This window comes from Corylus avellana, chromosome 2, assembly GCF_965113065.1.
Source record: "Corylus avellana chromosome 2, dhCorAvel1.hap1.2, whole genome shotgun sequence".
Lineage (NCBI taxonomy): Eukaryota > Viridiplantae > Streptophyta > Magnoliopsida > Fagales > Betulaceae > Corylus > Corylus avellana.
Genome location: NC_142491.1, coordinates 16371234 through 16396041, shown reverse-complemented (window position 1 = coordinate 16396041; position 24808 = coordinate 16371234). Strand labels below are relative to the sequence as shown.

General features: G+C 36.6%; 3 protein-coding genes across 3 annotated transcripts; 1 reads left to right on the top strand and 2 right to left on the bottom strand.

Annotated features, from left to right (window-relative positions):
* Positions 1 to 360: 360 nt before the first annotated feature.
* On the bottom strand, positions 361 to 5672 carry LOC132191449 (FtsJ-like methyltransferase family protein). Its single transcript, XM_059606469.2, has 11 exons — positions 5134 to 5672; positions 4588 to 4635; positions 4339 to 4497; positions 4172 to 4218; positions 3790 to 3946; positions 3612 to 3673; positions 3149 to 3338; positions 2440 to 2529; positions 2062 to 2198; positions 1849 to 1966; positions 361 to 1643 (listed from the first exon to the last, which is right to left on the bottom strand). The coding sequence occupies exons 1-11, from the start codon at positions 5611 to 5613 to the stop codon at positions 618 to 620; spliced, it is 2514 nt and encodes an 837-aa protein (XP_059462452.1). The 5' UTR covers positions 5614 to 5672; the 3' UTR covers positions 361 to 617.
* A 4369-nt stretch (positions 5673 to 10041) lies between these two features.
* Positions 10042 to 14375, bottom strand: RER1B (endoplasmatic reticulum retrieval protein 1B). Its single transcript, XM_059577926.2, has 4 exons — positions 14268 to 14375; positions 13237 to 13596; positions 10490 to 10670; positions 10042 to 10337 (listed from the first exon to the last, which is right to left on the bottom strand). Exons 2-4 carry the CDS (start codon positions 13584 to 13586, stop codon positions 10284 to 10286), a joined length of 585 nt encoding a protein of 194 aa, XP_059433909.1. The 5' UTR covers positions 13587 to 13596; positions 14268 to 14375; the 3' UTR covers positions 10042 to 10283.
* Positions 14376 to 19785: 5410 nt separating this feature from the next.
* LOC132185329 (uncharacterized) lies at positions 19786 to 23740 on the top strand. The gene is made up of 4 exons (XM_059599119.2): positions 19786 to 19951; positions 20585 to 22047; positions 22301 to 22326; positions 22519 to 23740. The coding sequence occupies exons 2-4, from the start codon at positions 20643 to 20645 to the stop codon at positions 23245 to 23247; spliced, it is 2160 nt and encodes a 719-aa protein (XP_059455102.2). The 5' UTR covers positions 19786 to 19951; positions 20585 to 20642; the 3' UTR covers positions 23248 to 23740.
* The last annotated feature ends 1068 nt before the right edge of the window (positions 23741 to 24808 follow it).

Here is a 24808-nt window from a genome sequence, read left to right as displayed (position 1 = left end):
GTTTATTATGTTTGAATTATGTTCCTTTTTCTTTTTATTCTTGAATTTGAAAATAAACCATTACAATTTTGATTGATATCTTGCCATTTTTACTTCTTCACTGAGTTGCATAAACTTGGAACCTTATAAAAGCTTATTAGCCTCCGAACGATGGCATGGATGTGAAGAGCTCAAGATTAGTTGCTTTTTTCCCGAATCTTGGAGAAACATCATCACCAACCAATTTGTTTATTGGACAAAGTTCTGTAAATTGGCCCCAATTTAAAATTGCATAAATTTTGGATACACGTCGGTTTGGAGAAAAACTTTGTTGTTAGCGTCTCTGCAAGAGGAGCTCAGTAATACTACTCAGAAAACCAATTTGTTTTCACATGCTTCAAATCTCAATCAATTGCCGATTGTTGAAGGACGATTAACAGCTGAGCAAAAAGTAACCACAAATAAATTTTATTCCCAATTTCTACAAAAAGAAACAAAGCTTGCCACAGCTCTAAGAAAGCCCTTTGCCAACTGAATCACAAACAAAATTTTTTTTTAAGAAAAAAAAAAAAAAGCAATGACGATAAAAACAAAATAGTAAGGAGCAGCAACCAACTTCTTCGTGAATTTAGCAAAGCTCAATCATGCATGCCCATCTTTTTTCCTCTTTTCCCCTTCTTCGCCGATGAATTCTGAGATCCTTTACCTTTCTGAGCTCCTTTACCTTTCTGGGCTTTGACGTTCTTTCCCTTCCCGCCTTTTCCTGGCTTACCACCCATGCCACGGGTTCTCTTATCTTTTTTCATCCGTGGATCAACCAAGACTTTACCCTTGCCAGCCTTCACTTGAACGCCTTTCTTGGCAACCACAAGTTCCTTTTTAGGTCTTTTGGGCGTAGCTTTCTTATATAGTTGTTCAATTTGCTTCCTCTTCGAGCGATCATTGATGTCTGCTTGGTCTGATATCATGTTTGCCTTCTTGCGAACCCCTTCAAGCTTCCTCTGAGCAACACGCTTCTTCCGGGCTTTGGCCTCCGCAACTTTCTTTGCAGGCCGGGCATCAATTTCTTTGAACTGTGCTCTGATTGCAGCAACCTCCTCCTTGGTCACAGGCTTAATTTGTTGGCGGTGCCTCCTTTCCTCATCCAAAAACCAGCTAGGCAAGCCATCGTCATGGAACATGTACTTATTGTAGGCATCATCCAGCATCTGCTCCCTTTGCTTTTTCCGCAGCATCTTCTTTGCACAAGCCAATATCTCGGCTTTTCTATAAACATCTTCATCCTCTGATTCATCTGAGGATGAGTCATCACTTGAATCTGTACCTGGGGCAGGGACTACCTCATAATCATCATCTGCCTTAGAAGCTTTTAGTTTAGGGAGATCAGACCCTGCAGTCGGGTTAACTGCCTTTTCCTCGGACTTTTTTGGGATAGAAAGTTTTTCCTCCTGCCTATCTACCTGCATTTCATTATCACTATCATCCCCCAAATCTCCCTCTTCTACAGCTTCAGCAAAGATATCCTGACTGAACCACTTGTTTGTAATTTCCTCTCGAGTTTGCACTTCTTCATCAAGTGGTACCATGAGAGGATTCTTCTCCTGATCACCCTGATCTCTGTCTGAATCATTATCGGACTGAATAATATCATCGCCATCACCATCCTGCACAACCAAAAGGAGAACAAAATCTATGAGCAGAAACAACCATGCAACAGTCTATGCTCCAATATCTGCACTTCCACAACTGAACAACATTTGTGAATACTTTATGGGAACAAGATCTTGCAGAAATCAGAAGCTGAAATAGACAAAACCAATTCATAATGCATTCTCAACTGTATCTACACGCAATATGGGAGGTCCATACCTCCAAATTTTCAGAATAGGCTTGTTTTGCACGCTTACGCTGCTTTGTGCTTCCCTCCTTTTTTGCCACAAATCGTTCATATGCCTGATCAAGAAACTCTTCCATTTGTTCATCATATCTAACATCAGAATACATCATTTAGTGAAAAGATAATTACAATATCCAACTGTATTCCCCAACTAAATATCAGTTGTAATGGATAGGAGAAAGAACCTTCTGCGTTCTTCATCAGTGTCGATATCAGTGGATGAATGCTCTTGTGTCACATCATGGGTATCTTCATTTTCATGATCCTTCAAGCCACCATTTGCATCATCATAATCGTCAACTGCTACCAGATCTTTCTTACCCTGAGAACCATCAAACAACCACAATAAAGAAATTATGGATGAATGAAATAAAACCGAGTTTTAAGGTTTGTGTATTCAGTTTTATTTATTTCATGTTCATTGATTTTTTGGTCACCAACAAACATATATCAGATACCAGGTCACGTTAATATTTTTCATGGTCGATAAACCAGAAATTTGATTCCCTGCTTCTAAAATCAATAGAAGGGGGAGAGGAGGTGTTTCAAAGTGATAAGAGTACCTTGATGGAAGAAAGAGAAAACAACTCAAGATCAGTATAACCATCTTCCGTTGCATCTATTTGCATCCCAGTTGCCTTCCGTGCCTTGTCCTGCAACATTCAAAAAATAGTGAAGCAAGTGCTCAGCTAGAAAATTGCCTACAAGCAAAAGAGTGAACATTCCATGACTCGAAATTTTAAAATCTAATACAAAAGTCTCAGTTCTCTTTCCAAACCAAAATAAAATGGCTATGGAAATATGAAATAGTAACATTGCATAATTAGACTAATCGATGAATTTTGAACAACACATGTAAGGATCTCTACTTCATGAACTTCAGAAAATGAAAGAAAGAGGGGGGGGGGGGGGGGGGGAGGAGGAGAAGACAAGATGGATTTATTCTAGAGTGGATAGAGGCTGTCACACAACCTCCAAACATACAGTCTTTTGTCTTAACAAGATAAAATTTATTCCAAAAAAGGTCTCAACCAAACAGGATCAAATTTAACTTCTTTTGTAATTGATGTTGTTTAAACTAATTTCCAACTATAGATTGATTGAACCTGTAAAATCAACCTTTGATTAATATTTCCATCTCTTCAACAAGTTTAGCAATGAGAAATGCAATTTATATGCATATCATATTATCACAATAAATATTACTACCCTGATGCTTTAAGAGCATGGTATAACTGCCAAAGAAGTAGTAATGATAACTTCACACCAGACCTTAGCACGTCTTTTTGCAAGAAGCTTATGTTCTCTTTTCTTCTTACGCTCCATAGCATATGTCAGCTCCTCCATTTCATTAAGCATTCTATCATCTTCATCCTCCTTATTCTCATTTTCAACATCTGTGGTAGTTGTAGAATTCACCTTTTGTGTAGGAGATAGGGCCTTTCTTATCTGCAGCCGCCACCTACATTAGGAAACAAACATGACAACATGTTATTCAATGTAGGGTAATAATGCTTTCTGAAACAACAAAGCTAGACTACAACCATAAAAACCAATCACATCAGGAACAATGTTAGCAAAGCGTAAATAGACATGCTACATATTTAAATGTAAGGAAGAAACTATTTTTATGTGTGTTTTGCCAACTCCAAATGTTCAAAACAAGAATCTGCAGAACGCACAGATAATCAGTAAGAGTAAATTTATAAGAGTAAAGATAAAGGGCACAGCTTACTTCAATAGATGCTTGAAGTCTTGCTTCCCCAGAACACCCAGATCATCACAAAGAGTTTCAACCTGCCAGACAATAGCATTTTGAAACTACTGATAGTGGTCTACATCGATGTTGAAACTTCTAAGAGCATTCCTTTACAATGAAGCTTTTATAGAATCACAAGACAAGAAAAGATTACCTCTTCTGTTGTTAATTCATGATCCTTAATCGTCAAACAAGCTGGATCATCAAAGGTTATGGAAGTAACAGAACCAAGGATCTCAAGAGGAGTATCAGACCAAATGAAATCTGCAGCCGAGGACACTTTCCTCAAAGTTGTATCTCCATCCTCGTACCTGTAATTAGAACCTAATTAGTAACAACCATAACACAAATCCACAATTATACTTATGCTCTTTCTATGAGATACTTTAAATGTATTTCCATCCATAAAAACAAACAACAATGTCAGCATATGAATGCTAAATCTTAAGGAACAGCCAACAATGTCAGCATATTGCTAATGTGGCTGTATAAGAAAATGGCAAATTAAATTGAACCATAATACAAAGAAGGTTTACCCATCACGGTGTCTCTTTTGCTTCGTTCCTCTAAGTACATCCACTACCTACATCGAGGATTAATCCCATGAGAAAAATAACCAGTCGTAACGAAAGTACTCAAAGTTAACAGAATGAAAATGTAAATGGAGAGAAGCCATTTTTCCATTAGCTCCATATTGATTTACCTTCCGCTGTGGTTCTATGGATCCCTGAAATAAATGCTTCACATCAAGAAGGCGGGGATCAATCTTTGCAGGGGCCTTGTACTTAAGACCCAAAACATATATCTCTGCAGATGCAGAACGACTAGCTGCTGGCTTATCCACCTCAACTTTTTCAAATAACTGCAAAGCAAATGGCAATATCAGATTAAAAAAAAAAAAAAAGCTATACGAATATGAGCAGGATATCTCAATACAGAAGTAGAAGATCACCTGCTTGAGACAGTATACAACGGAACTGTAGTCTTGTGACCTGAAAACCTAACACAAGACAACAGATAAGCGTTCAGCATTCACCCAATACAGGATTGGACAAGGATATATCTATAAAGCATTCCATATACAACAGACAAGCAAACACTCTTAATTTACATGTTCATCATATGATACACATTAACTATACAAAAATAGTTTCATAACTCAACAGTGACACATTAAACATATCAAACTTATTTCAGGGTCTATATCTATATCTATAGCCATTCATAAGTTTTGTGAGATTACACATTTGGGGGACCATTGAGCTCATAAAATACATCCACAGGCTCGTTAATTTACAAAATTCAACAATGACCCACAAAACAACCAAACCAATCACACAATTATCAAAGTCCCCTACTTTTAGACCAAAATAAAAAACAAAAGCAACCACATTTTCAACAAATCAAAAATTTATCCAAAACCCAATCAAACCCAATAGCCAAATTCAACAACCCAAAACAAAACAAAAAACCTCAAAGAAAAAAGGATCAAAATTACTTTGGTGACAAAAGTGCCTTTTGGAGCCAAGAACTGCGTGGCCAACTTGACCGCATCGATGACAAGCGCGTTCTGGGTCATGGCCTCCTGGGCCCAGGCTCCACCAACGTTGGGCGAGCCGTCGTGCAATACCAGGTCGAAGGCGGGGCAGCCGCGCTCGGCCATGATGTGCTTGATGCGAGAGCGGCACTCAGGCTTGGTGATGTCCTGCTCGATAGCGAGGGCGCCGCGGATGGGGGCGATGGGGACGAGGTCGACGCCGAGGACGAGGCTGCTGACTGGAACGCGCTGGACGGCCACCTGCATCCATCCGCCGGGGGCGGCGCAAAGGTCGAGGACGGCGTGGGAGGAGCGGAGGAGGGAGAACTTGGCGTCGAGCTGGAGCAGCTTCCATGAGGCACGCGAGCGGTAGCCGTGCTCTTTGGCTAGGCGGTAGTACTTGTCCAAGCGGTGCTTTCCCTTTACCTTCCCCTTCCCCATTGGCTTCTGTTATGCTCTTCTTTCAGTTTTTGGTGTTTAGGGTTTTTGTTGGGTTTTTTTTGTTCCTTTAGGCTCAGACCGAGTAACGACAAATCTCTCTCCGAGTTAGGGTTTTTCATTTTTCATTTTTATTTATTTTTAATAGGATTAAAAGCATAAAATGTAATACACCCCCCGCTTAAAATTAAAAACACATCTTACATGCTTAATGGTCCATTTGGGATTGCGGTTTCAATAAGTGCGATTTTAAAAATAGCATTTTTAAAATCGTTACTTTTTAAAATCATAAAGGCGTTTGGTAAAATATGTTAAAAAATATTTTTTTATTAAATATGTGTTATGCGAATTCATGATTTTGGTTTAAATTTGCACTTTTTTCAAATAAGCATCCATTAACCTGTTTATTGAAATCGGAAATTTTTTTCCTATTTTAAATTAAGTGCTTTTTAAATCACAATGCCAAATGTCTTACATTTTGCGATATCTTTTAAAAACGCAAATTATTCTTACGAAATTGCAATCTCAAACGTACCCTAAAAATACATGACAACAGATTGTACGAGTTCTCTCTCTCCCCCCTCTACGAGGGTTTCATCTCTAGTAGCCGTTAGAGAGAGAGAATTTACTTTGTGTTCTCCCCCTCTGGTCCTCCTCCCCTCTCCCTCTTTTGCCTCCCCCCTCCCCTCTCATTGCCATCTTTCATTTAGCGAGCTAGCCTATTTACTTGATTCTCCTAGTTCTTTGGGCGATTTTTTTCATTTCTCTTCCTCTCCGCCTCTTCCCTCTCCTTTGGTCCCTAGTTATTTTTGTTTCTTTCTGTATCTGTTTTGGTTGTTTTTTCTGTTTGTTTAGGTACACTTTGTGGGTGATGTTCTTGGAGTTTCACTCAAACTTTCCTTTCCATTTGAGTGCGCCGCCAATCTCCTCCGCGTGCTCCCCAGCTCACCATCCTCTGCTGGGCCTTTTCTCGCGTCCCCACCGCAATGAGCTTCCAACGCCCCTTTCGTTTTCAGTTTTCGGTGAGCGCGCGATCGGCTCTTCTTTCCGACTGCTGTCATCCTCTTTGTGTGCTTTTTATGTTGTTTATGTCCCTATAATTTTGTCTAGCTTTCTTTTTTTTTTGTTATTTCTATCTTGTTTTGTTTTCCTGTAATCGTTTTTGTTTTTGCTTGTAATAATGCTCATTCCTCTATCTCAATCGCCTGATACCCTTTTGGGTTTGTTGCTTTGGTCCAGATCTTTGGGTTGTGAATGTGAATGTTATCTTGGTTTTCAGGTTGAGAAGGATGAGCTTTGGCTTGGGGTTCTCTGCCTTCAATACCGAGAAATAAGAGATACCTATGCATTGGTTTGAGTCTGTTTGGCGCAAATCTGTTGTTTAATTTGAAAATTAGTCATAAGTTAGCAGATTTTGTTTGAGTCTGAAATGTAATACGTTATCTTTGACACTTGTAACTTCGTAGTTTCGGCTATGATTGCTTCAGAGCTTTTCCTCTGTGTTATTTAAGCTTTATGCTCGTTTATCAATAAATAAGACTGAACTAATTCCTTTAAAAAAAATAAAAAATAAAAAATACATGACAACAAAGACTATTTTATTAAAAAGAAAAAAAAAAAAAAAAAAAAACATACTTCTCGTTAGTTTAGAGGAAAATTCTAACCAAAAAATAATAAGTATTTGCACCATATATATATATATATATATATATATATATATATATATATATATATATCATTTTTTACTCATATCTTATTCATCTTTATAAAGAGATAGGTAAATCTACCATTAAATTTGTTAGATCTACGTTTGGATCCCACTAATCTAATTATGAATTTGCAAATGTGATTGATAAGAGATGGGTAATGAGTCATCCATATACAACTAAAAAAATTGCGTTAAGTCTTTGTCACGGGTATTATGATGCTCCATGGGATAACTCGATCCATTGTCAGTGATAATGAGTCTTAATGGATTCATGATTGAGTTTAAACATATCATTTTTTTTTTCTCTTGTTTGGTTGGATTCTTTTAATTGAGCACAAAAACAAAAATTGGTTTGTGCCCTATCACTTGCTCACATAGCCCTAGTTGCAAAATCCACGTCTCAAACGGTCCAATGTGAAATTCACTCCTGGCTATAACCACAATCGCAATTGCCTTGGACAGTTGTCGATTTTTAATAATCGCAACTGCAACTGCCTAGGTGGTTAGCGGTTATTTTATATAGGCTTTTAGGCTTTTTAAGTGTTTTGGGCCTTTAATTAGCCTATTTTTTGGGCTTATTTTATGGGATTGACCTATTTTTTGGACTTATTTTAAGAGTTTAAGGTCAAAATGTTCCAAAAAGAATGGAAAAAAAAAATAAAAAATAATAATAATTTTTGGGCCCGCCAATATTTTTGAATAAGGCTTAGCCCAAAAAATCACATATCACATTATATTTCACATATATCGTCATAAATAGCCCAAATCCATTAATCAAAATACAAATGAAAAAATTAATATATTTTATTAATATAAAATATTTAATATATATTTATATTATTATATATAAATGAAGATGGTTAGTGGTTATAACTGCCTTGCCCTAGGTGGTTAGCAGTTTTTAATAACCGCCTACTAAAGCGGTTAGCAATTAACAGTTATTAGGACCGTTATAACCGCCCCGTTTGAGCAGCGCTATCCACAACCTTCCTCTTTAAAGATTTCAAGCAATGATGAATACCACTTTTGACAATTGACCGTTAATGGAGCCCAATTTCCCACGAAACCTTTGTTCTCTCTCCTTAAAAACCCATAGTTTTCCTCCTACGGCTGCCATGGGAGGAGGGAGCCTTGACTCCTTCCTCCTCCTCCCCCTTCCACCCTCTCCCTCTTCCTCTTCCTATCCTTCTCGCCTCTTTTGAGGCCAAACTCGTCTCTTCGGACGCCTTATTTGCCTTTTCGGAGACCCTATCTTACATCTTTGTTATTTTTTCTTTTTCCAATAACTGCATCACTCAATCCTCCACTGTAAATCCATTCACTGGCATCACTGATGGCTCCCATTGTCAAATCGGCTCCCTTCTTGGAATTTTTGGGTTTAATTTTTTCAAAATCAGATTTATGCATTTTAGGAAGTAATCGCTATACACGCACCCCTCCACCTTGTTCCTGGGTGTTGCCGCTTCCGCCTGCCGCCAAAACCACCCCCATACGATGGCCATGCGCAGGAGCGTGACTAACATACGTTTGCGAGTAGATCTCACTCGCAGGTGCGTGTAGCCCACGCGCCACCCTATCAGGTGCTACACCTCCAGTGCTCCACCTCATCGACCTCCAGTGCACCTCCATCGTTTGATGCAATTTGTGTCTAGTTTGTTTGTTTTGTTTTTTTTTTTTTTTTTTTTGTTGCGTTTCTGTGCTGAAATTTCCTTCTGTAGGTTTTGAATCGATCATCATCAGTGTTTTTTTTGTTTTTGTTGTGGTTATCCTTCGGGTGTGCTGCAACGGTTCTCTTGAGTTCACCATTTATGGTGCTCCTCTACAGACCACCTTAATTGGTGGTCAATTTACTTGGTCTTCGTACAAAGAAAGCATAGGCCAACGTCTTTTATTTGATGCATTGTCTCTTTTTTTTTTCTTTTTTTCTTTTTTTTTTTTTTTTTCTCCTGTTTACTCATACTGATGGGGTTTTGGAGCTTATTCTTGAGTTGTCCAGCCCTTTGTTATTTGTCGTGATCTCTTTTTTTTTTTTTCTCTCTATTAAAAAAAGAGGTATTTCAGGCAATAATTATAAGAAATCCTGATCTCACCTGCAGTTATAAGTGTAATCCCTAAAAACGTCCCCCTTTTATTCTTCCTTAAAAATGTTTAAATTACTCTCAAAACTATTGCAAATCAAAAACCGTTACCGAAAATGAAACCCTGAAATCCAATCATATTGCGACAATTAACAAAAGGACATCTAATGAGACGTTAACACATATACATTTCCATGCTATATAAACAAAGAAATGCCATGTATCACACTTTCATCTCTCTTCGCTGGTGTAACAGTGATATTGCCAATCAACCCTTTCATAAAGCCTTTTTTTTTTAAAAAAAAAAAAAAAAAAAGGTGGGGTAAAAATACAATAAAAGTGCGAAATAGAACATTACTCTTCTGAACAGGTCTCAAGTTTCATTCATAAGATGATAATAGACTCAAATTTGAAACCCGAAGTCCATGAGAGTACAAAGCTCAGCAAAGGCCTGAACGTAGCACCAACTGTATAAGTGATACCAGCAAACCACACAGTGACATTGTTCATTCCACAGGAATGATGACATTATTGCCAATCATACTCTTGCAGCTGCCATTGCTAAACTTCAGTAAGAGGAACTTTTCACTCGAAAAAACATTTATTGGCACAGTAGTCTAATCTCAATAATATAGGAGACCATGCGAGTGAAATATTCTGCATCATGCAGACAATAATTTCAAAGGCAGAATTGAATCTTAATGGGTATAAACAAAGTTTCCCTGCAACATCAGCAGGACAAATGAACTTTGTAAGTGTGACTGCATATTAAAACACATAACATGATACATGTCCAACGCAAAAAAATTCTACCATCCTAAATCTTCACAAAGCCTATTTTTTCTGGTAAATTTATATTTTGCTCAAATAATGAAATTAGACGAGCTTCAATCCCCACGGGAACCACTGCTACTTGCAGAAGATTTCTTGCCACCATACCTCTGCCAAAGATAAAAGGTAAACTTTTCAAACTCCAGAAATCAATTACAGGAAAAGTCACTCCTACGGCAACAGTAGCTAACGACATAAACAATGTTGATTCTAAAAGTTGTAGCCAAATGCACACAGATAATAAGAAATATACGAATCTCACCTGCTTCCCGATGTTGAAAGGAATATATTTGAATTTGATCATGTGTGCAATTTGGCGCCTCATTGTCAGGACAAACAGAACAATCCAGTAACAAAGTAAAATAGGCCAGAAGACAGGAACGTCAAACACGGGAAAGAATGTCATGACAAAAGCGATACAAAAAGCTTTGGTGAAGGAGTACCTGAAACAACGTCAGTAAACAGAAAATACCATCCCATGAGTACATACCAAGAAAAAATTTGTGAGGTCATCCTAGGAAAGTGGGGAAAGGTTTTAGTAACTTGAGATATATGCATATAAATCTAACAAGTTCACATGATCCCAGTGATAAAGTAATGGGGTGTATGGATGGGGGTAACCTTTTAAGATTCTTGGGAATCCTAAGAGATTACCTCGTTTGGTTGCACTTAAGTGGAGCCGTGGAGGGATTCCAGATACCCAAGGTATTGTAGATTCCCTCCCAACCCCTTTTGATGGCAATGTGGATTCACTTTTAGAGATAAGGAAATCCACATTCCCTTGGCCTTGGGAATGTCTTCTTTCTTTTATTATTATTATTATTATTATAAAAGAAAAGTTGGACTGATGATCGTAAAACATGTATATAAGGAACTATTTTATTCCACAAAAAAAGGGAAATAAATAAGTTTTATTTGGCTATAGATGAAAATAAAGAAAATAGATCAAATAGCATAGACAATTTATATATTGGGAAATTAAAGAAAAATCACGGTTCAGATACAATTTTTTTTACCTGACATTTTTTGTTTGATTTTCAAATAATTTTGTACCAAACAGCCTTATGCACTTGAAGAGATAAATATAAGGATGTTTTGGAAAGAATAAATAATTCCTACTGAATGCCTAGGAGTAAACCAAACATGGGAATCACATATTCCCAAGAATCCAGTCAAGAATAATCATTCCCAAATGTGGGAATAGTCACATTCCTGGGAATCTAAATTCCCAAGCATCACATTCCTAGAAATGTGGATGCTGAGGGGAATATTAGATTTCGCAAGCCAATCACCAAGTAAAGGAATGACAATGCAAATTGCAAGCTTTTGCAACTTCCAAGAAAGTAGGAATGACATATATCAGACCAGAGCCAGTAAGCTTGATCTATTTAGTGGTTTCATACAATTCTATGCTCAAATTCTAATTGCCCATTAACTTTGGCATCCTCACTATAAATTTTATCTTTTCCAAGGTGTGCACTCTGCACGGAAAAGTAACCAGAAAAGCCAGCATGTAATGTCATCATTGTTAAAGCTAATATAACGGCATCAAAAGAAGAGAAGGGGGAATAACACAACCTTTATGAAAACTGAATCACCATTTATATACCAACTGCTAAATTTAGGAAGTAACCATATAACAATAAAAGAAAGCATTGATTACAAGAATAACTAGCTGGAAAGCATGAACTTCAGGTAATAAATATAAATCATTGTACTCTGATCATTCAAAAGATTGACTTCTTATACTTTTTTTATGACGAGGAATCCCTTCAAGGCAGGGTCACTTCGTGCACCCACCTCTGTCGAGTAAACCTCAGACCTGTGCAAAGCACCCTCTCCACACGGATCCGGCGGGCTGGCCCCAAGGAATCATTTGCACTCAAGGGAATAAACTTCTTATACTTAAAGTCAAAGAGCTGGTTGATGAGTAGAAAGGAAGTGGTAATGAACAAATTTGAGTACATTCATTAATGACTGTGTTTCCAAAGGGATCTTAAAATAATATATTAACCACAAACGTGAAAGGAAAATTTTGATTGATACAATGTCAAAGCAGTTTGGGTGATTAGAGATCAAGTGCCTAGAGAGAGAAATAACAGGTTGAGTTTCTGAACATAAATATATTAGAAACATAATCAACTTGTTAATAAACAATGTAAATTGATAAAAGTAAGGCTTTCCAAAACAAAAGGACAGAAAAGAATGTACATCTAGGTGCAAATAGAAATATGGCATGCCATAATCGAGAAGTGAGCCAGGTGAATGAAGATACAATGGAGTTGCTTAGACACAATGAGGATTAGAATCAAGTCTGATACAGGAAAGCAACTTTTGTCCAATTCTTTTATAATTTTCTCTATTGTAAAGATGTAGTAATGAAAGAAAAGGCGCCAAAATATCATCTCACTTTCTTCCAAGGAAAATCAGAGTGTGAGAAAAGGCAACCAGCAATTTCGCAGTAGTGAGACAAAGAGGACATCTCTATTCTTGCAAAATGAAAGGAGATGCATAAAATTTGAAGAGCACAATCATGAATGAAGCACAGGAACCCTGTTCAGGAAAAAATCTTTAGCCCTGCATACTGATGAACAGGATGCATAAGCGACAAAGCTCTGGAGCATTAATGAGGAATTAACAATGGCATACATAAAACTTTTTTTTTGATAAGTAAACAATGGCATACATAAAACTTAAGCAAGAGCAATTCATTGATATTATTAACCAAAGTTTATTGCCTACAGTTACTTTTGATATACCTTTTTTACCAACCCAAGTAAAAACATGTTTTCTGCAGTAACCAATCAAACGTAAGATATACAACTAAAAAATGTACAAAACCCCAACTAAGTCAAGCCAGCAAATGAAGGTATAAGAGGATGAGAACCACACAATCTTCTTTAGAATGCTGGAACTAGATCATTTTGATAAAAGAAACCACAAAGCAATTAAGCAAATAATGCCGAAAAAACAACCAAAAACCAGACAATGAGAAAAGTCTTCACGTACCAGAACTTAAACTCCGGAAGCCGGCGAATGAATGGCTTAAATTCGTCCGAACCTTTTGTTGGCAGCAAAGGCCCACCATCCGAAACTTCCATCTCCGGATCAACCAAAGGCGACAAGAATCCAATCAACAAATTCAGCAGATAAATCCCCACACCATACGAGACAATGTAAAACCCTTCACGATAATAAACCCGCAAAATATAAATCAACACTATGAAAACGCTCCCAATCCATCTATAGACCGCGTGTGGAGTGGTCTTATCCAGAAAATACTGGTACTGCCTCCACACATCATGCCAAAATTGGTTGACGGGTGACGCCGCCCCACCATCTCCTCCAAGTCCCTCCATTCAATTCAACCTTCACAATAAAGCAGTAAGCTCCAATCAAATCAAGCACACACCATGAATTGCATTGACTATACAATCATTAAGCTTGTGCCTTTGTGTGTACAAGTACATCACACTTACATACATACATATGCATCTATGTCAGCTATAACTAGTATTTCCACGGTAACAGGACTTAAATGGTGGAACACATACATCCCATTTTGCTGAAATGAAAAACATAAGGAAAAGAAAACCCTAATGTTGAATTGAATTTGTGAGAAATGTAAGAATACAATGTACAATTAGGAACCTCAACCAAGCTTAGCTAAATGAAACAAATCGGCTCTCATTAACCCACAAAAACGAAAACCCATAACAACAAAAGGGGTAAGACCCATTCTTTCATATTATTTTCCCCACCACTTTCTCGGAAACCAAACATAGGGATAGGATTAGGGTTTTCGCATACAAAAACAGACAATGTTATCCAAGATCTATAAGAAAACATACACAAACAAAAAAAGAAAGTAAATCCTAGGTTTCAATGTAAGAGATTAAATGCAAGGTCAACAAAAAATAGACCGAAATTAAACCAAAAATTATCAGCCATAAAGGAGGCCAAAGATCGATATCACTCAACAGAAAACGAACAGAGGGCAATTTGGGAAGAAAAATAGCTGGGAAGGTTGGAGAGCTGACCTTGGATGACTGTTTTTCAGCTGTGCGAGCGAAAACAGGAATTCGATGTGAGGAGGCGAAAAAAGCGAGCAGATCTGCGAGGGAGAGGTCTATTGTTTTTTTTTTTTTTTTTAATTATTATTTTTCCTTCTTTATATATATTTTTTACTTTAAAAAACAAAAAAAAACAAAAAATTTGGAAGAGCTGCTGCCTGCTGGAGATGCTCAAGTAGGACAAAGTTTGCGTTGTTTAAGGAATTTTCTTCGGTGTCTAAGCCAAATCCTTTTTCTTCTAAACTAACAAAAAAAGAAAAATTGAAATTCCTATTATTATTTTAAGTTGTTAGCATTTTCCAGAAATTAGATTATGAATTTTTTTTTACAGAATATTCTATTTAGCATTCTTTCAGTTTAAGCGTTCGTAGAGTTCGTTTGGAATTGCGATATTCTAGACAAAAAAATGCGATTTTAAACTAAATAGTAGAAAATAAATTTAGAATTGTATTTTTTAAAAATTACAATTTGAAAACTCATAAAATCTGTGTTTTAAAAAAGCAGGCAATGGGATACTTTTTAAAAAAAAAAAGAAAAAAAAAATTCATAATTTTAAAGGTTAAATTATTTTTTAAATGCCGAATGCTTAACTACGTTTTTAAATATCACGTTTTCGAATCAAACGCACAAACCCAAACGGATCTTAAATTTCTCAGCTAAAGCCTAAAGTAACATACTTAATTCAACTTTAAATCAATCTTAATTAAAAATAATAATAATAAATCAAGATGGATTGCGTAAATAAGTTGTACTTTGAAAATGTATTACTTCAAACATTTTTCATAACGCGTTATGTCAGAAACTGGTATTTCTAAAACAGAATAGCATATTACACCTCAATATTCTTAAAACATTTATTGAAGATAACCGACACAACCATCTTATTACATGTATTAAAATATAAATAAAAAATACTACAGCTGTCTTTTATATCCTTCTCTTTCCTCTCTCTTTTCTTCCAAAACAACACTAAGAAAAACTTAAAGAGGAGAGAAGATCTAGCAGTATTCGGTGTCTTCTCTGTAGGCTTCATCGGTCTCTGTTTCTGACGAGTTGCTTTAGATCTAGTTTGTATATCTAGATCTAGTCTCTTCAATTTTAGATTTGTTCGTCTTTTTTGGTCAAGTCGTGTCTTTCGAAGGACTGTCTACGATACTGTGCTCTTTCGTTGCTGTTAGTGGGGTTTTTATTTTTTGTCTTTTATTTTGTTTGTCCTAGCCTTTCAGTTGATGATGAATTTGTTGTCTTGTCCTTTAGGTTAAAGATGGAATAGATCGGTATAGGAGCTTAACTCTCACGGCCGAATTTTTAGTTTCTAATTGTTTTTTATTTTTATTTTGTATTTGAACTACCTATGTCCTAGATTTACTCTGTTTAAAGCATATCTGTTCCTTAAATATAATTGTTCATGAATTAATGAAAGCTTGAAGTCATTTTTATGACTTTGTAACTTTCATAACTTTTTACTATAATTTTTTAGAACTGTATGGTCTATAATGTAAGAGGTTATAAACTTTCATTAAAAAAAAAAACAAAAACATTTAACACCCGCGGCAAAACCAGAAAATACAATAAATGTTACGCATTTTGCTTCTCTCTGTCTCGAGATTCATAAAGGCCCAAATATTAAAAAAGTCATCCACTACTTAGGATTTTAATGGGCCAACTAATAAATAAATTGGTCCATTGAATTGGGAGCTACTATTGTACCCAACTTCAATGGGCTCAAATGACCCGTTTGCTAAATAGCCCGACAAGTTGTCAGATTGGATGATGATCAGTTGATCACACTGTAATATCCATATCCCAAACATTATTCACACAAAATTTGTCAAGAAAATAAACACGACACACACGTTAATCTCCCACTCCCAACATGATTTTATAAGTTTCGTTTTCAAACGACGTCGTTAATTTGCTGCCCAAATAAAAATAATGTTATCAATACGATGTTCATGCAAGTGGAAAGATGACGTGGACAAAAGACGACCAAAACAAAACGTGTTCGGTCTGCAATCATGGTTCGTGGCCATCCAAGTAGCCAACAAATCCAAGAGTTTCGTGGCCGTCGTTTCATCCAGCTCGATCGTCTTTAGCCTTTTCTCCCTCGGCTCGACTCAACCACCAGCCGATCGAACCCACCGCACCGCAACTTTAATATTTTTGTGATCACCTTAATTGTCAAAATATTAGTTACAAAGTTAATTATTATTAACCTTAGTTTTTTTTTAGAATAACATCTTCGTGTCGTAAATTTATCGATTTTATAATTATTTTTTATTTAGTTAAATATTTCTATATTATATAAAATAGATTTTTTATAAAATGAGTGAATAATTTATATTAGAGTTGTCTATTAAAAAAAGGAAAATATATTATAAGTTACCAAGTCAACGCGCTAAAATTAAAAACTCCCTAGATTTCTTTTTCCGACAATTTACTCATTGGGTCAATCGAAACTACAATAAACTCTCAATTTTTGTTAATTGTTGTTATTTTTATTTGAACGAATCGTTTCGCTTAAGTTCACTTTAGTCGATTTTTAGTATTCTACGTGTCCACATTAGACACGTAGGATCAAAAATCACCATTTTGGATCATCCAAAATGGTGAGTTTTGGCTTAAACTTGAAGGTTTATTTTTTTGAAACCCCAAATTCCAAAGAACACAATCCAGATCATGAAACCACCAAGCCACCTCAAGTGCAAAACCTACCGACGCAAAACCCATTGGCGACAGAACCCACCGGCGACAGTACCCACTGGCGCAACCACTTAGTTCGGCGTTAGTTCTCCGGCTAGGGTTTCATGAAATCGAAAAATTTTGATTCAAAAAATTTTGCTTCAACAAAGGTATTTTCTGAAATTTGTTTGTGGGTTTTGTTAATTGAAAGAAATTGAAGCCTTTTATAGTAGTTTTAGGAATATTTTTGTTGTATTGGAAGTTTTTTGTCGAAACCCTATCCCCAAGCTTTTTGTCAAACATGTGTTGGATTTCTATATACTTTGTTGAGAACTTTTTGTCGAACAATTCCTATTTTTATGTCCTCGGAAATCCACCATTTGAGTAAATAAGCCAAAAAATAAACAGTTATACAGAAGAAAAAATCCCCTTTGACCAACCTTTGAAGCACATGAAAAACCAAAAGGTCAAGTTGTTCTATCAACTATGACTCTAGAACCAATAAATCCGGCAAAATATGATTGTATATGCCCCTCTATCATTTTTCATTAAAATTTGTAACTAAATCATCAAATTAAAACCAAACTTATAAGATATTAGCAATAAACATGATTTCACAATCTCCAGTCTAGTAGCTCACTACGAAGATTAGTAAGTAACACACCACCAAAAACCATGAACAAGAAAAAGATTCCTAAAACTACTATAAAATGCTTCAATTTCTTTCAATCAACAAAATCCACAAACAAATTTCAGAAAACACATTTGTCGAACCAAAATTTTTTGAATCAAAATTTTTAGATTTCACAAAACCCTAGCCGGAGAACTAACGCCGAACTAAGTGGTTGTGCCGGTGGGTACTGTTGCCGGTGGGTTGTGCATTAGTGGGTTCTGAGCTTGAGGTGGCTTGGTGGTTTCGCGATCTGGATCGTGTTCTTTGGAATTGGGAGTTTCAAAAAAAATAAACCCTCAAATTTAAGCCAAAACTCACTATCCAAAATGGTGAGTTTTGATTATATGTATCAAATGTGGACACGTATGATACAAAAAATTGACTGAAGTTGACTTAAGTGAAACGGTTTGTTTAAATAAAAATAACGGCAGTTAACAAAAATTGACGGTAGGGAGTTTATTGTAGTTTCAATTGACCCATGAAATAAATTGTCGAAAAAGAAAACCTAGAGAATTTTTAATTTTGGCGCGTAGACTTAGAGACTTATAATATATTTTCCCATTAAAAAAAATATATTGAATCTGCCAATAAGCTGCAGAAACTGAAGTCGGAACCCATGCTCTGGTGGCTGGAGGTGCAAATTGCAACCTCAGCAGCTCAGCTGGTGAAGATATTTTTCAAGAGAAGAGATTTTTTTTTTAATTTTATGTTGGAAACTCTTCAAGGCAGAATTCTTTGAACCTATCTTTTCAAAGTAAACTTCGATCTTGTACATCGTATTCCACACTCTCAGAAGAAATATTTATAAAGTCTTGAACATGCCAACTTCCAACAAACTCGGAGTATGATTCCAAGATTTATTTATTCATTCCGAGATTTTTTTTTACAGTTGTTTACAATACGTTATGGTTGGTGGAATGGTGCAAATTGATGTGACTACTGACTACGTTTAAGAGTCAAAGCTCAGGAAAAAGAATGTATTTAAAATCAAAAGTTTTTTTTTTTTTTTTGAAAGTACATCATACGAAACTACAATCCCAAGGGGAAAAAAAAAAGCTAGATCCAAATACAAACCAACTATAAAGAAAAATCCAATCAAGCCAGATCCAAATACAAACAGCCTATAAAGAAAAATTCCAATCTTTAAGGCTAACCAACCACTATTCCGGAGGGAGTCCTCGTTGGTGGAAGGAAGGAAGGACGAGCGGAAATATTGTTAGCAAAGCTGGTTATAATGGTTCATAGACAAAAATTGAGAGTGCTAATAAGAGAATTTCATGTAAACTTAGCTCTTTGTCCGCCTTCAAAGAGAATGGAGGAACATATTTTGTTGAAGCTCATGGGATCTAAAATATCTAAAAATTCTAAAAAACAAAATAAAAAATAAAGGGTAACGGGTGGCCGCAAGCCACACTTGTGGGTTGGCTTGCAAGTTGCAGCCACCCCCTAACCCCCTGAGGTGGCCGCAAGCCACCCCATAGGAGTTAAGGGTGGCCTTTCATTTTTTTTTTTTTTTTTTTTTTTTTTTTTTATAAAAAAAAATTAATTTTTAAATTAAATTAATAAAAAAAAAACGTTGCATTTAGTTGAGAGTGACGAGCGTTAAACATTTTGGAAAAAATGTAATAGTAGAAGTTAATTTGCCTTTTCAATTGACCCATTAAGTAAAAATTTGAAAACAAGGTTCAGATAATTTTCTGTTTTGGTGCGTTAGACTTGAGAATTTATAAGATATTTATCCAATAATTTAAGAGGAGTGGTAAACATTCAAATTCTTTTTTTAAAAGTTAGTTCTCAAATGATATATCATCATCTCATGAGATTTATTAGTTTTACTGATATTTTTTTTAACTTATAAAAAACAAATTTAAGATAATAATTTAATCGATCTATACCGGTTTAAGTTTCCCACTCGTAGGTAGGAAAAAGTACATGTATCCGCCGAAACAGAGGAACGCAAAAGAACAAGACAGAGAAACGACCAATGGGAAAAGTGCAGGTGGGTGGGGTCGGCCCACACCACACCTGTCGCTTTCTCTCGCCGGCTGAGCGGAAAGCAAACCTAAGCAAAGCGAAGCTCGGCTTCATCATATTCCCTGTTTCCTTTTACACTCTCTCTTCCTCCTCCAATCCTATTTATGCTCATCCAATCACCCATGTCCACAAAATTCCCATCTTTCTATGTGCAAAAACTCCTCTCTTTCTAGCTGGGGCTTCGGCTTTTGATCTCTTCCTCTGGATCTACTGCCGCTTCTCAACTCTTACACCTCTTCTTCGCTGCCTTTGTCACCCGCGAGTAAGTCATTCATTTTTCTGTTTATTTACCAGTTTTTATTACAATTTTGAAGAGCTTGTGCTGTTTCCGAATCGATGGTGTGGAAATGGAAGGAATTCTTATCTTAAAGAATTAGCCTTGTTTGGTACATAATAAATAGTATTTGGTATGACCCAGAAGAGTTTTGTTGTAGAATTTGTATGCCAGATATCTGAGTCTGTGATGGTGAGTGAGGTGAGAGATGTTCTGTGTAGTGGGTTAATCTCAAAATATAATAAAAAAGTCTCGCTTTCGCAGAAACTTTCTAGAATCGCACAACCATGAGTCCTGCAATTGACCAAAATACTTTTGGGGTTGTCCAGATTATTGTTAGTGAAAGGAGTTTTTGGAAATAATTTGGAGGCTTAGTGATCCCGAGCTAAATTTTGATGAAACAAGAGAAATTTGCAATTGATGCTTACTTTGCATAACCACGAAACCACCCATTATGCAAATTTTCACATATCCTTCATTTCCTGTAGATTTTATGCTTGTATACTCTTTTGAGCTTTAGATCTCTTCATTCGTTTGTATAATACTATTGAAGTGGAGCAATCATATATGTCATAACAACATGGAGTCTCTAAACACCTATTTTCTGAATTGTATGTTCAGGTGGCTTTTGACAAGGTGCTGAGGGATATTTATTGATTAGGAAACATAGTTAAGTACCATGTCTGATCATGTTACACAATCCTGTCATGTTAGTGGCACAATGGCTGCTGAACCAGTGCATCGTTGTGAATCTGTTTGGATGGCTCATTGGATGAGCACCAGCTGTAAGTCGGAAGAAGTCCATGATGCCAAGCAGCCCCCCAAGCTTTTTGGGTCAGAGATAGCAACAGACATTTATGCTAAAGGGTTCAGAAAGGTACCCAAAGCGAAGACAGTTGATACTATCAGTGAGAGTCTGACAGCGAGTTTGAAAAGATTAAGGAGTGAGAGTTTAGATTGCCAGCCCTTTCCTATGTTTAGTCTTTCTCAAAAGAGAGAGGGGATTCTGGCTTCAAAGAATGTCAAAGCCAGTTTTCATGAGGAAGTACCAAGTTGTCGAAATGATTCCAAGTCTGGACATAATACTGTTTCTCTCTATGGAAGCGAGAGCCATTTACCTGCAAAATGTGCACAGGCTCCTTCCGAAACAGATACTCTTGAATGTTGTTTTCATCCTGGAGGCATCTCACCGTACTCGGAGCGGCAGGTAAAATCTCATAAACATCTTGAAACGAACAGCTTACCTGTTTCAACATCTCTTCAGGATGATTTTATGAGATCAAGTTTAAAAATTGTGCCATATGGGTCAAACAGCAGCAGGACTCCATTCCAGTCTTTCATGTCTAGACAAGAAGAAAGAAATCAATCAAACTTCGTTATGGCATCCAAAGAACATGTTCAGAATAGTAATTATTGCCATTCCCCTTTTTTGGCTCATGAGAATAAAACCAGTAACCTATTAGACTCCAGGGGACTTGGGAAGTCATTGTTGATGCAGAAAGATGCAGCTCTGTTACTACATCATCCCTCAACAAGCAGTCATCGGCAAGCAGATTTTGTTGGCAAAAAGTGCCTGAATATGCAAAATCATTCTGGTATGGAATTGTTTCCAAGCCAGAGTAGCCAACTAGAGGTGAGCAAGTTAGAAAAATTACATCATGGATGCTATTCACTGCCGAGACTGCCATGTCCAGTTCATGATGTGGAGACTATGAGAATATACACCACCGTCGACTCCATGGAAGGACCATCTAGAGTTCCTTCCAAGTTCTCCCAAACAACTCGCCATTTTCTGATCACGAAAAAGACTGATGTTGACTTATCTGATGGATGCCAAATGTGTAAAGAGTCGACAGTATCAACCAAATTCAAAGGAAAACCTTTCAGTGAGCTTCTTGGTTTATCTCCAGATCTTCAATTCCATGTTCAGCAAGGAGTGAAACTGCAACCTCTAGAAAGCTCCGCAGACAGTGACAGAAAAGAAAATTTCATAGATGTAAACGTTTCTGTTGGATTGCAGAATGAATCATCCGCTGAAACTGATACTATGGACATGGATGCTTTCCAGGAGAACTATCCTTCAGGTACGTGTATTCTCTATCTTGGATATTCTGGTTTTAATTGAATGGCATTTTGTACTATGTTAGATGGATATGATTCTAGGTTCTACAATATCACACCAAGAATAAGATGTTTGTATTGAGTGGTGGACGTGAATATTTATTGTCTTACTGAAGTTTATTTAATAGCTTTCTGAGTGTCATGCTTAATTTGCAAATTTATGGTAAGCTTTTTCTGTTCCCTTTTTGGGCTGACGGTACTACCTGCTTGTTGCAGGTGTTGCTTCTTCCCCATCTAATAAGGTGACTCTTGCTGTGTTTTGATCTTTTTGATAATGTCCTCTTATTGTTTTTTGAATTGACTAGACCATGCTCCAATTTATCTTCCAAGTAAATTGGGCTTGTAGTAATCATCCTATGCTAGAATGAATCTGCTAGCATTTTAAACTTGATTTGGTGCTGTACTGAAGCCATTATCCGTTTTTAATTTCCTAGTACCTCAAGTGGATGTCACCAACGTCTCAAGCTGCAGATACTTCAGCTAGAGAAGAAATGGGGGGCAGACTCCTGAATAGGGAGTTGTGTGATATGAATCAATCACTTCCTGATCTTCCTGCTTTGGCAAGCCCAATGGGATGTGGGGAGCCAAGCACATCAAGAACCCAGAGTTTGGATGTGGAGCACCTTCTTTCCCATGCTGAGCTGGCCATTATTCCCAAACCCAATGGGTGTCCTGATGGCCTTCTGGGACCAGACCCAAGCAGCAGATGGGTCAAACGCCTCAAGTTGAGTGGTTCAGATTTTGCTCATGGTACCAAGAGCTCAAAAATGGGACAAGCCTCTTCTCACGAAAAAGTCAATAAGTTCTTCAGCAAATTTTTGAGATCTCATGGTAAAGAACAGATGGAAGATCAAAAGCCAATGTTGTTAAGGAATGACAAGTCTTCTTCTATTGAATCAGTGAAGAAAAGCCAATGCGTAACGCTCTCACATCCTTGGATTCGGAGGTGGTGTCATAAGCAGACTGCATCTCCACAAAAGAATCCTGAAGCAGTGGTGGTGTGTGAGCCACAGAGTTCAAAAGCAGTAGAGTTTCAAAAGAAGCAATTTCCAAGCATTGCTGCTATGGCACTGATGGGGAAGGCTATGTGTGGTTTCCATCCATGTGAATTTAGGAAAGGAGGATCCTTTGTAGTTTGGAATACCAAAGGGGTCTCGAGATAACTCTTCCTGAGTAATATGTGTTCATTATGAGAAGTAAGCAAAGAGACCCATGGAATAGTGCGCCCATTCTAGATATTGAAAAGGGAAAGAAATGCTTTGGCCATTTATCACAATCAAATCAGAGGGAAGAGACATGGAATGTTTTTCTTTTGGGTTATCTGTGACTTTTCCTTCTCTTAAAGGAGTAGGGTTTTCTTGACTTGCAGTGGGAATAATTCCAGAGTATTTGTTTCTTGAACATGGCAACTTGGAAGGGATGATTTAAATGGGCAGCCATAATTGCTGTCATAATAAATTTGAAAGCATCTGGCATGCTGCTGACGCACACGAAAATACACAAAGACGGACAAAATTATTTGTATGATTGTGATTATAGAGATATAGAGAGCTTGTTAACCCTTTTTAAAGGGTGCTTTTTCTTTGAAATGTATTCTGATGTGATATATGGATGATGTAGTTTTGAGAATTTTGTGAATTTGGTTGATGGATGATATTTTTATTTTAAAAAGAGAAAAGGAAAGGGAAGGAGAAAATGTTTTATCAAACAAAGCTTCTGTTTGAGTATTGTGTATTACTAGCCTATAGCCCATGGCTTTTCATTATAAATAATGTTGTATATTACATTTTTATTTCACAATGTTGATGTTTCAGTTCTAATTAATCTTTAGATTTCATTTTTTAAATGACTAAATCAAAGGTTGATTGGGCATGTTATATCGGTTTGTGGGATAAAAATCCAGTTTTCATAATTACTTGTCACAATTTTAGACATATGCGGTTTACATTGTCTAGGTTTCTGCTTTTATATATTACCAGGCCTCATCAGTGGGCTTAAGGTCATTTCCCTTGACAGTCTCTAGATATTTTTTTTTTGTTTTTTTTTGAAAGGACAATCTCTAGAATAGGAAAATCATAATGGGTAGCGTATAATTCAAGAATAAATGCACTAGTAATATTCAAGTGCCATTTTACGTATTCCAAAGGGATAGCTCATTTGACTGGAGGTCACGTCTTATGAAATAAAGATCACTACTTCGGATCGCCCTTCTTATTTTCCTCAACAACATTCTTATCAAATAGGGATTTTAGTCAATTTGTTCCACATGCAAATGTTCTGTTTAGGGAGCACTGTCAATAATTCAATGCGTGTAACAAAAATCTAAGAGAAACTGAAATTTCAATTGTATTATTAATTCAAAACGGCCTAAACAAACACAGCTCTTTAGTACTTATTACACGACTTAACTAAAAAAAGGGTATGCAATATAAGGTAAATTGTAAACTAACTTAGGAAAGGAAATATTGAAATGAAAGGTCAATAAACACAAGAATCAAAAAAAAAAAAAAAACTAATTTTCCATGTTTTGAAGGTTGAGTTTCCATGTTAATTTGTCCATGAGAATCAAAGATTCGATCTCCAAATTGAGCATATGTAACAACCGCTCAAGCAGTTTGTTTTGGGTGGCTCTACTCGAGCGCCCTTCGAGTGGTACTCGAGCAGAGTATAATGTGTAGCTCATACTTGAGAAGAGTGCTTTGCTTTGGCTTCACTTGACTGCCT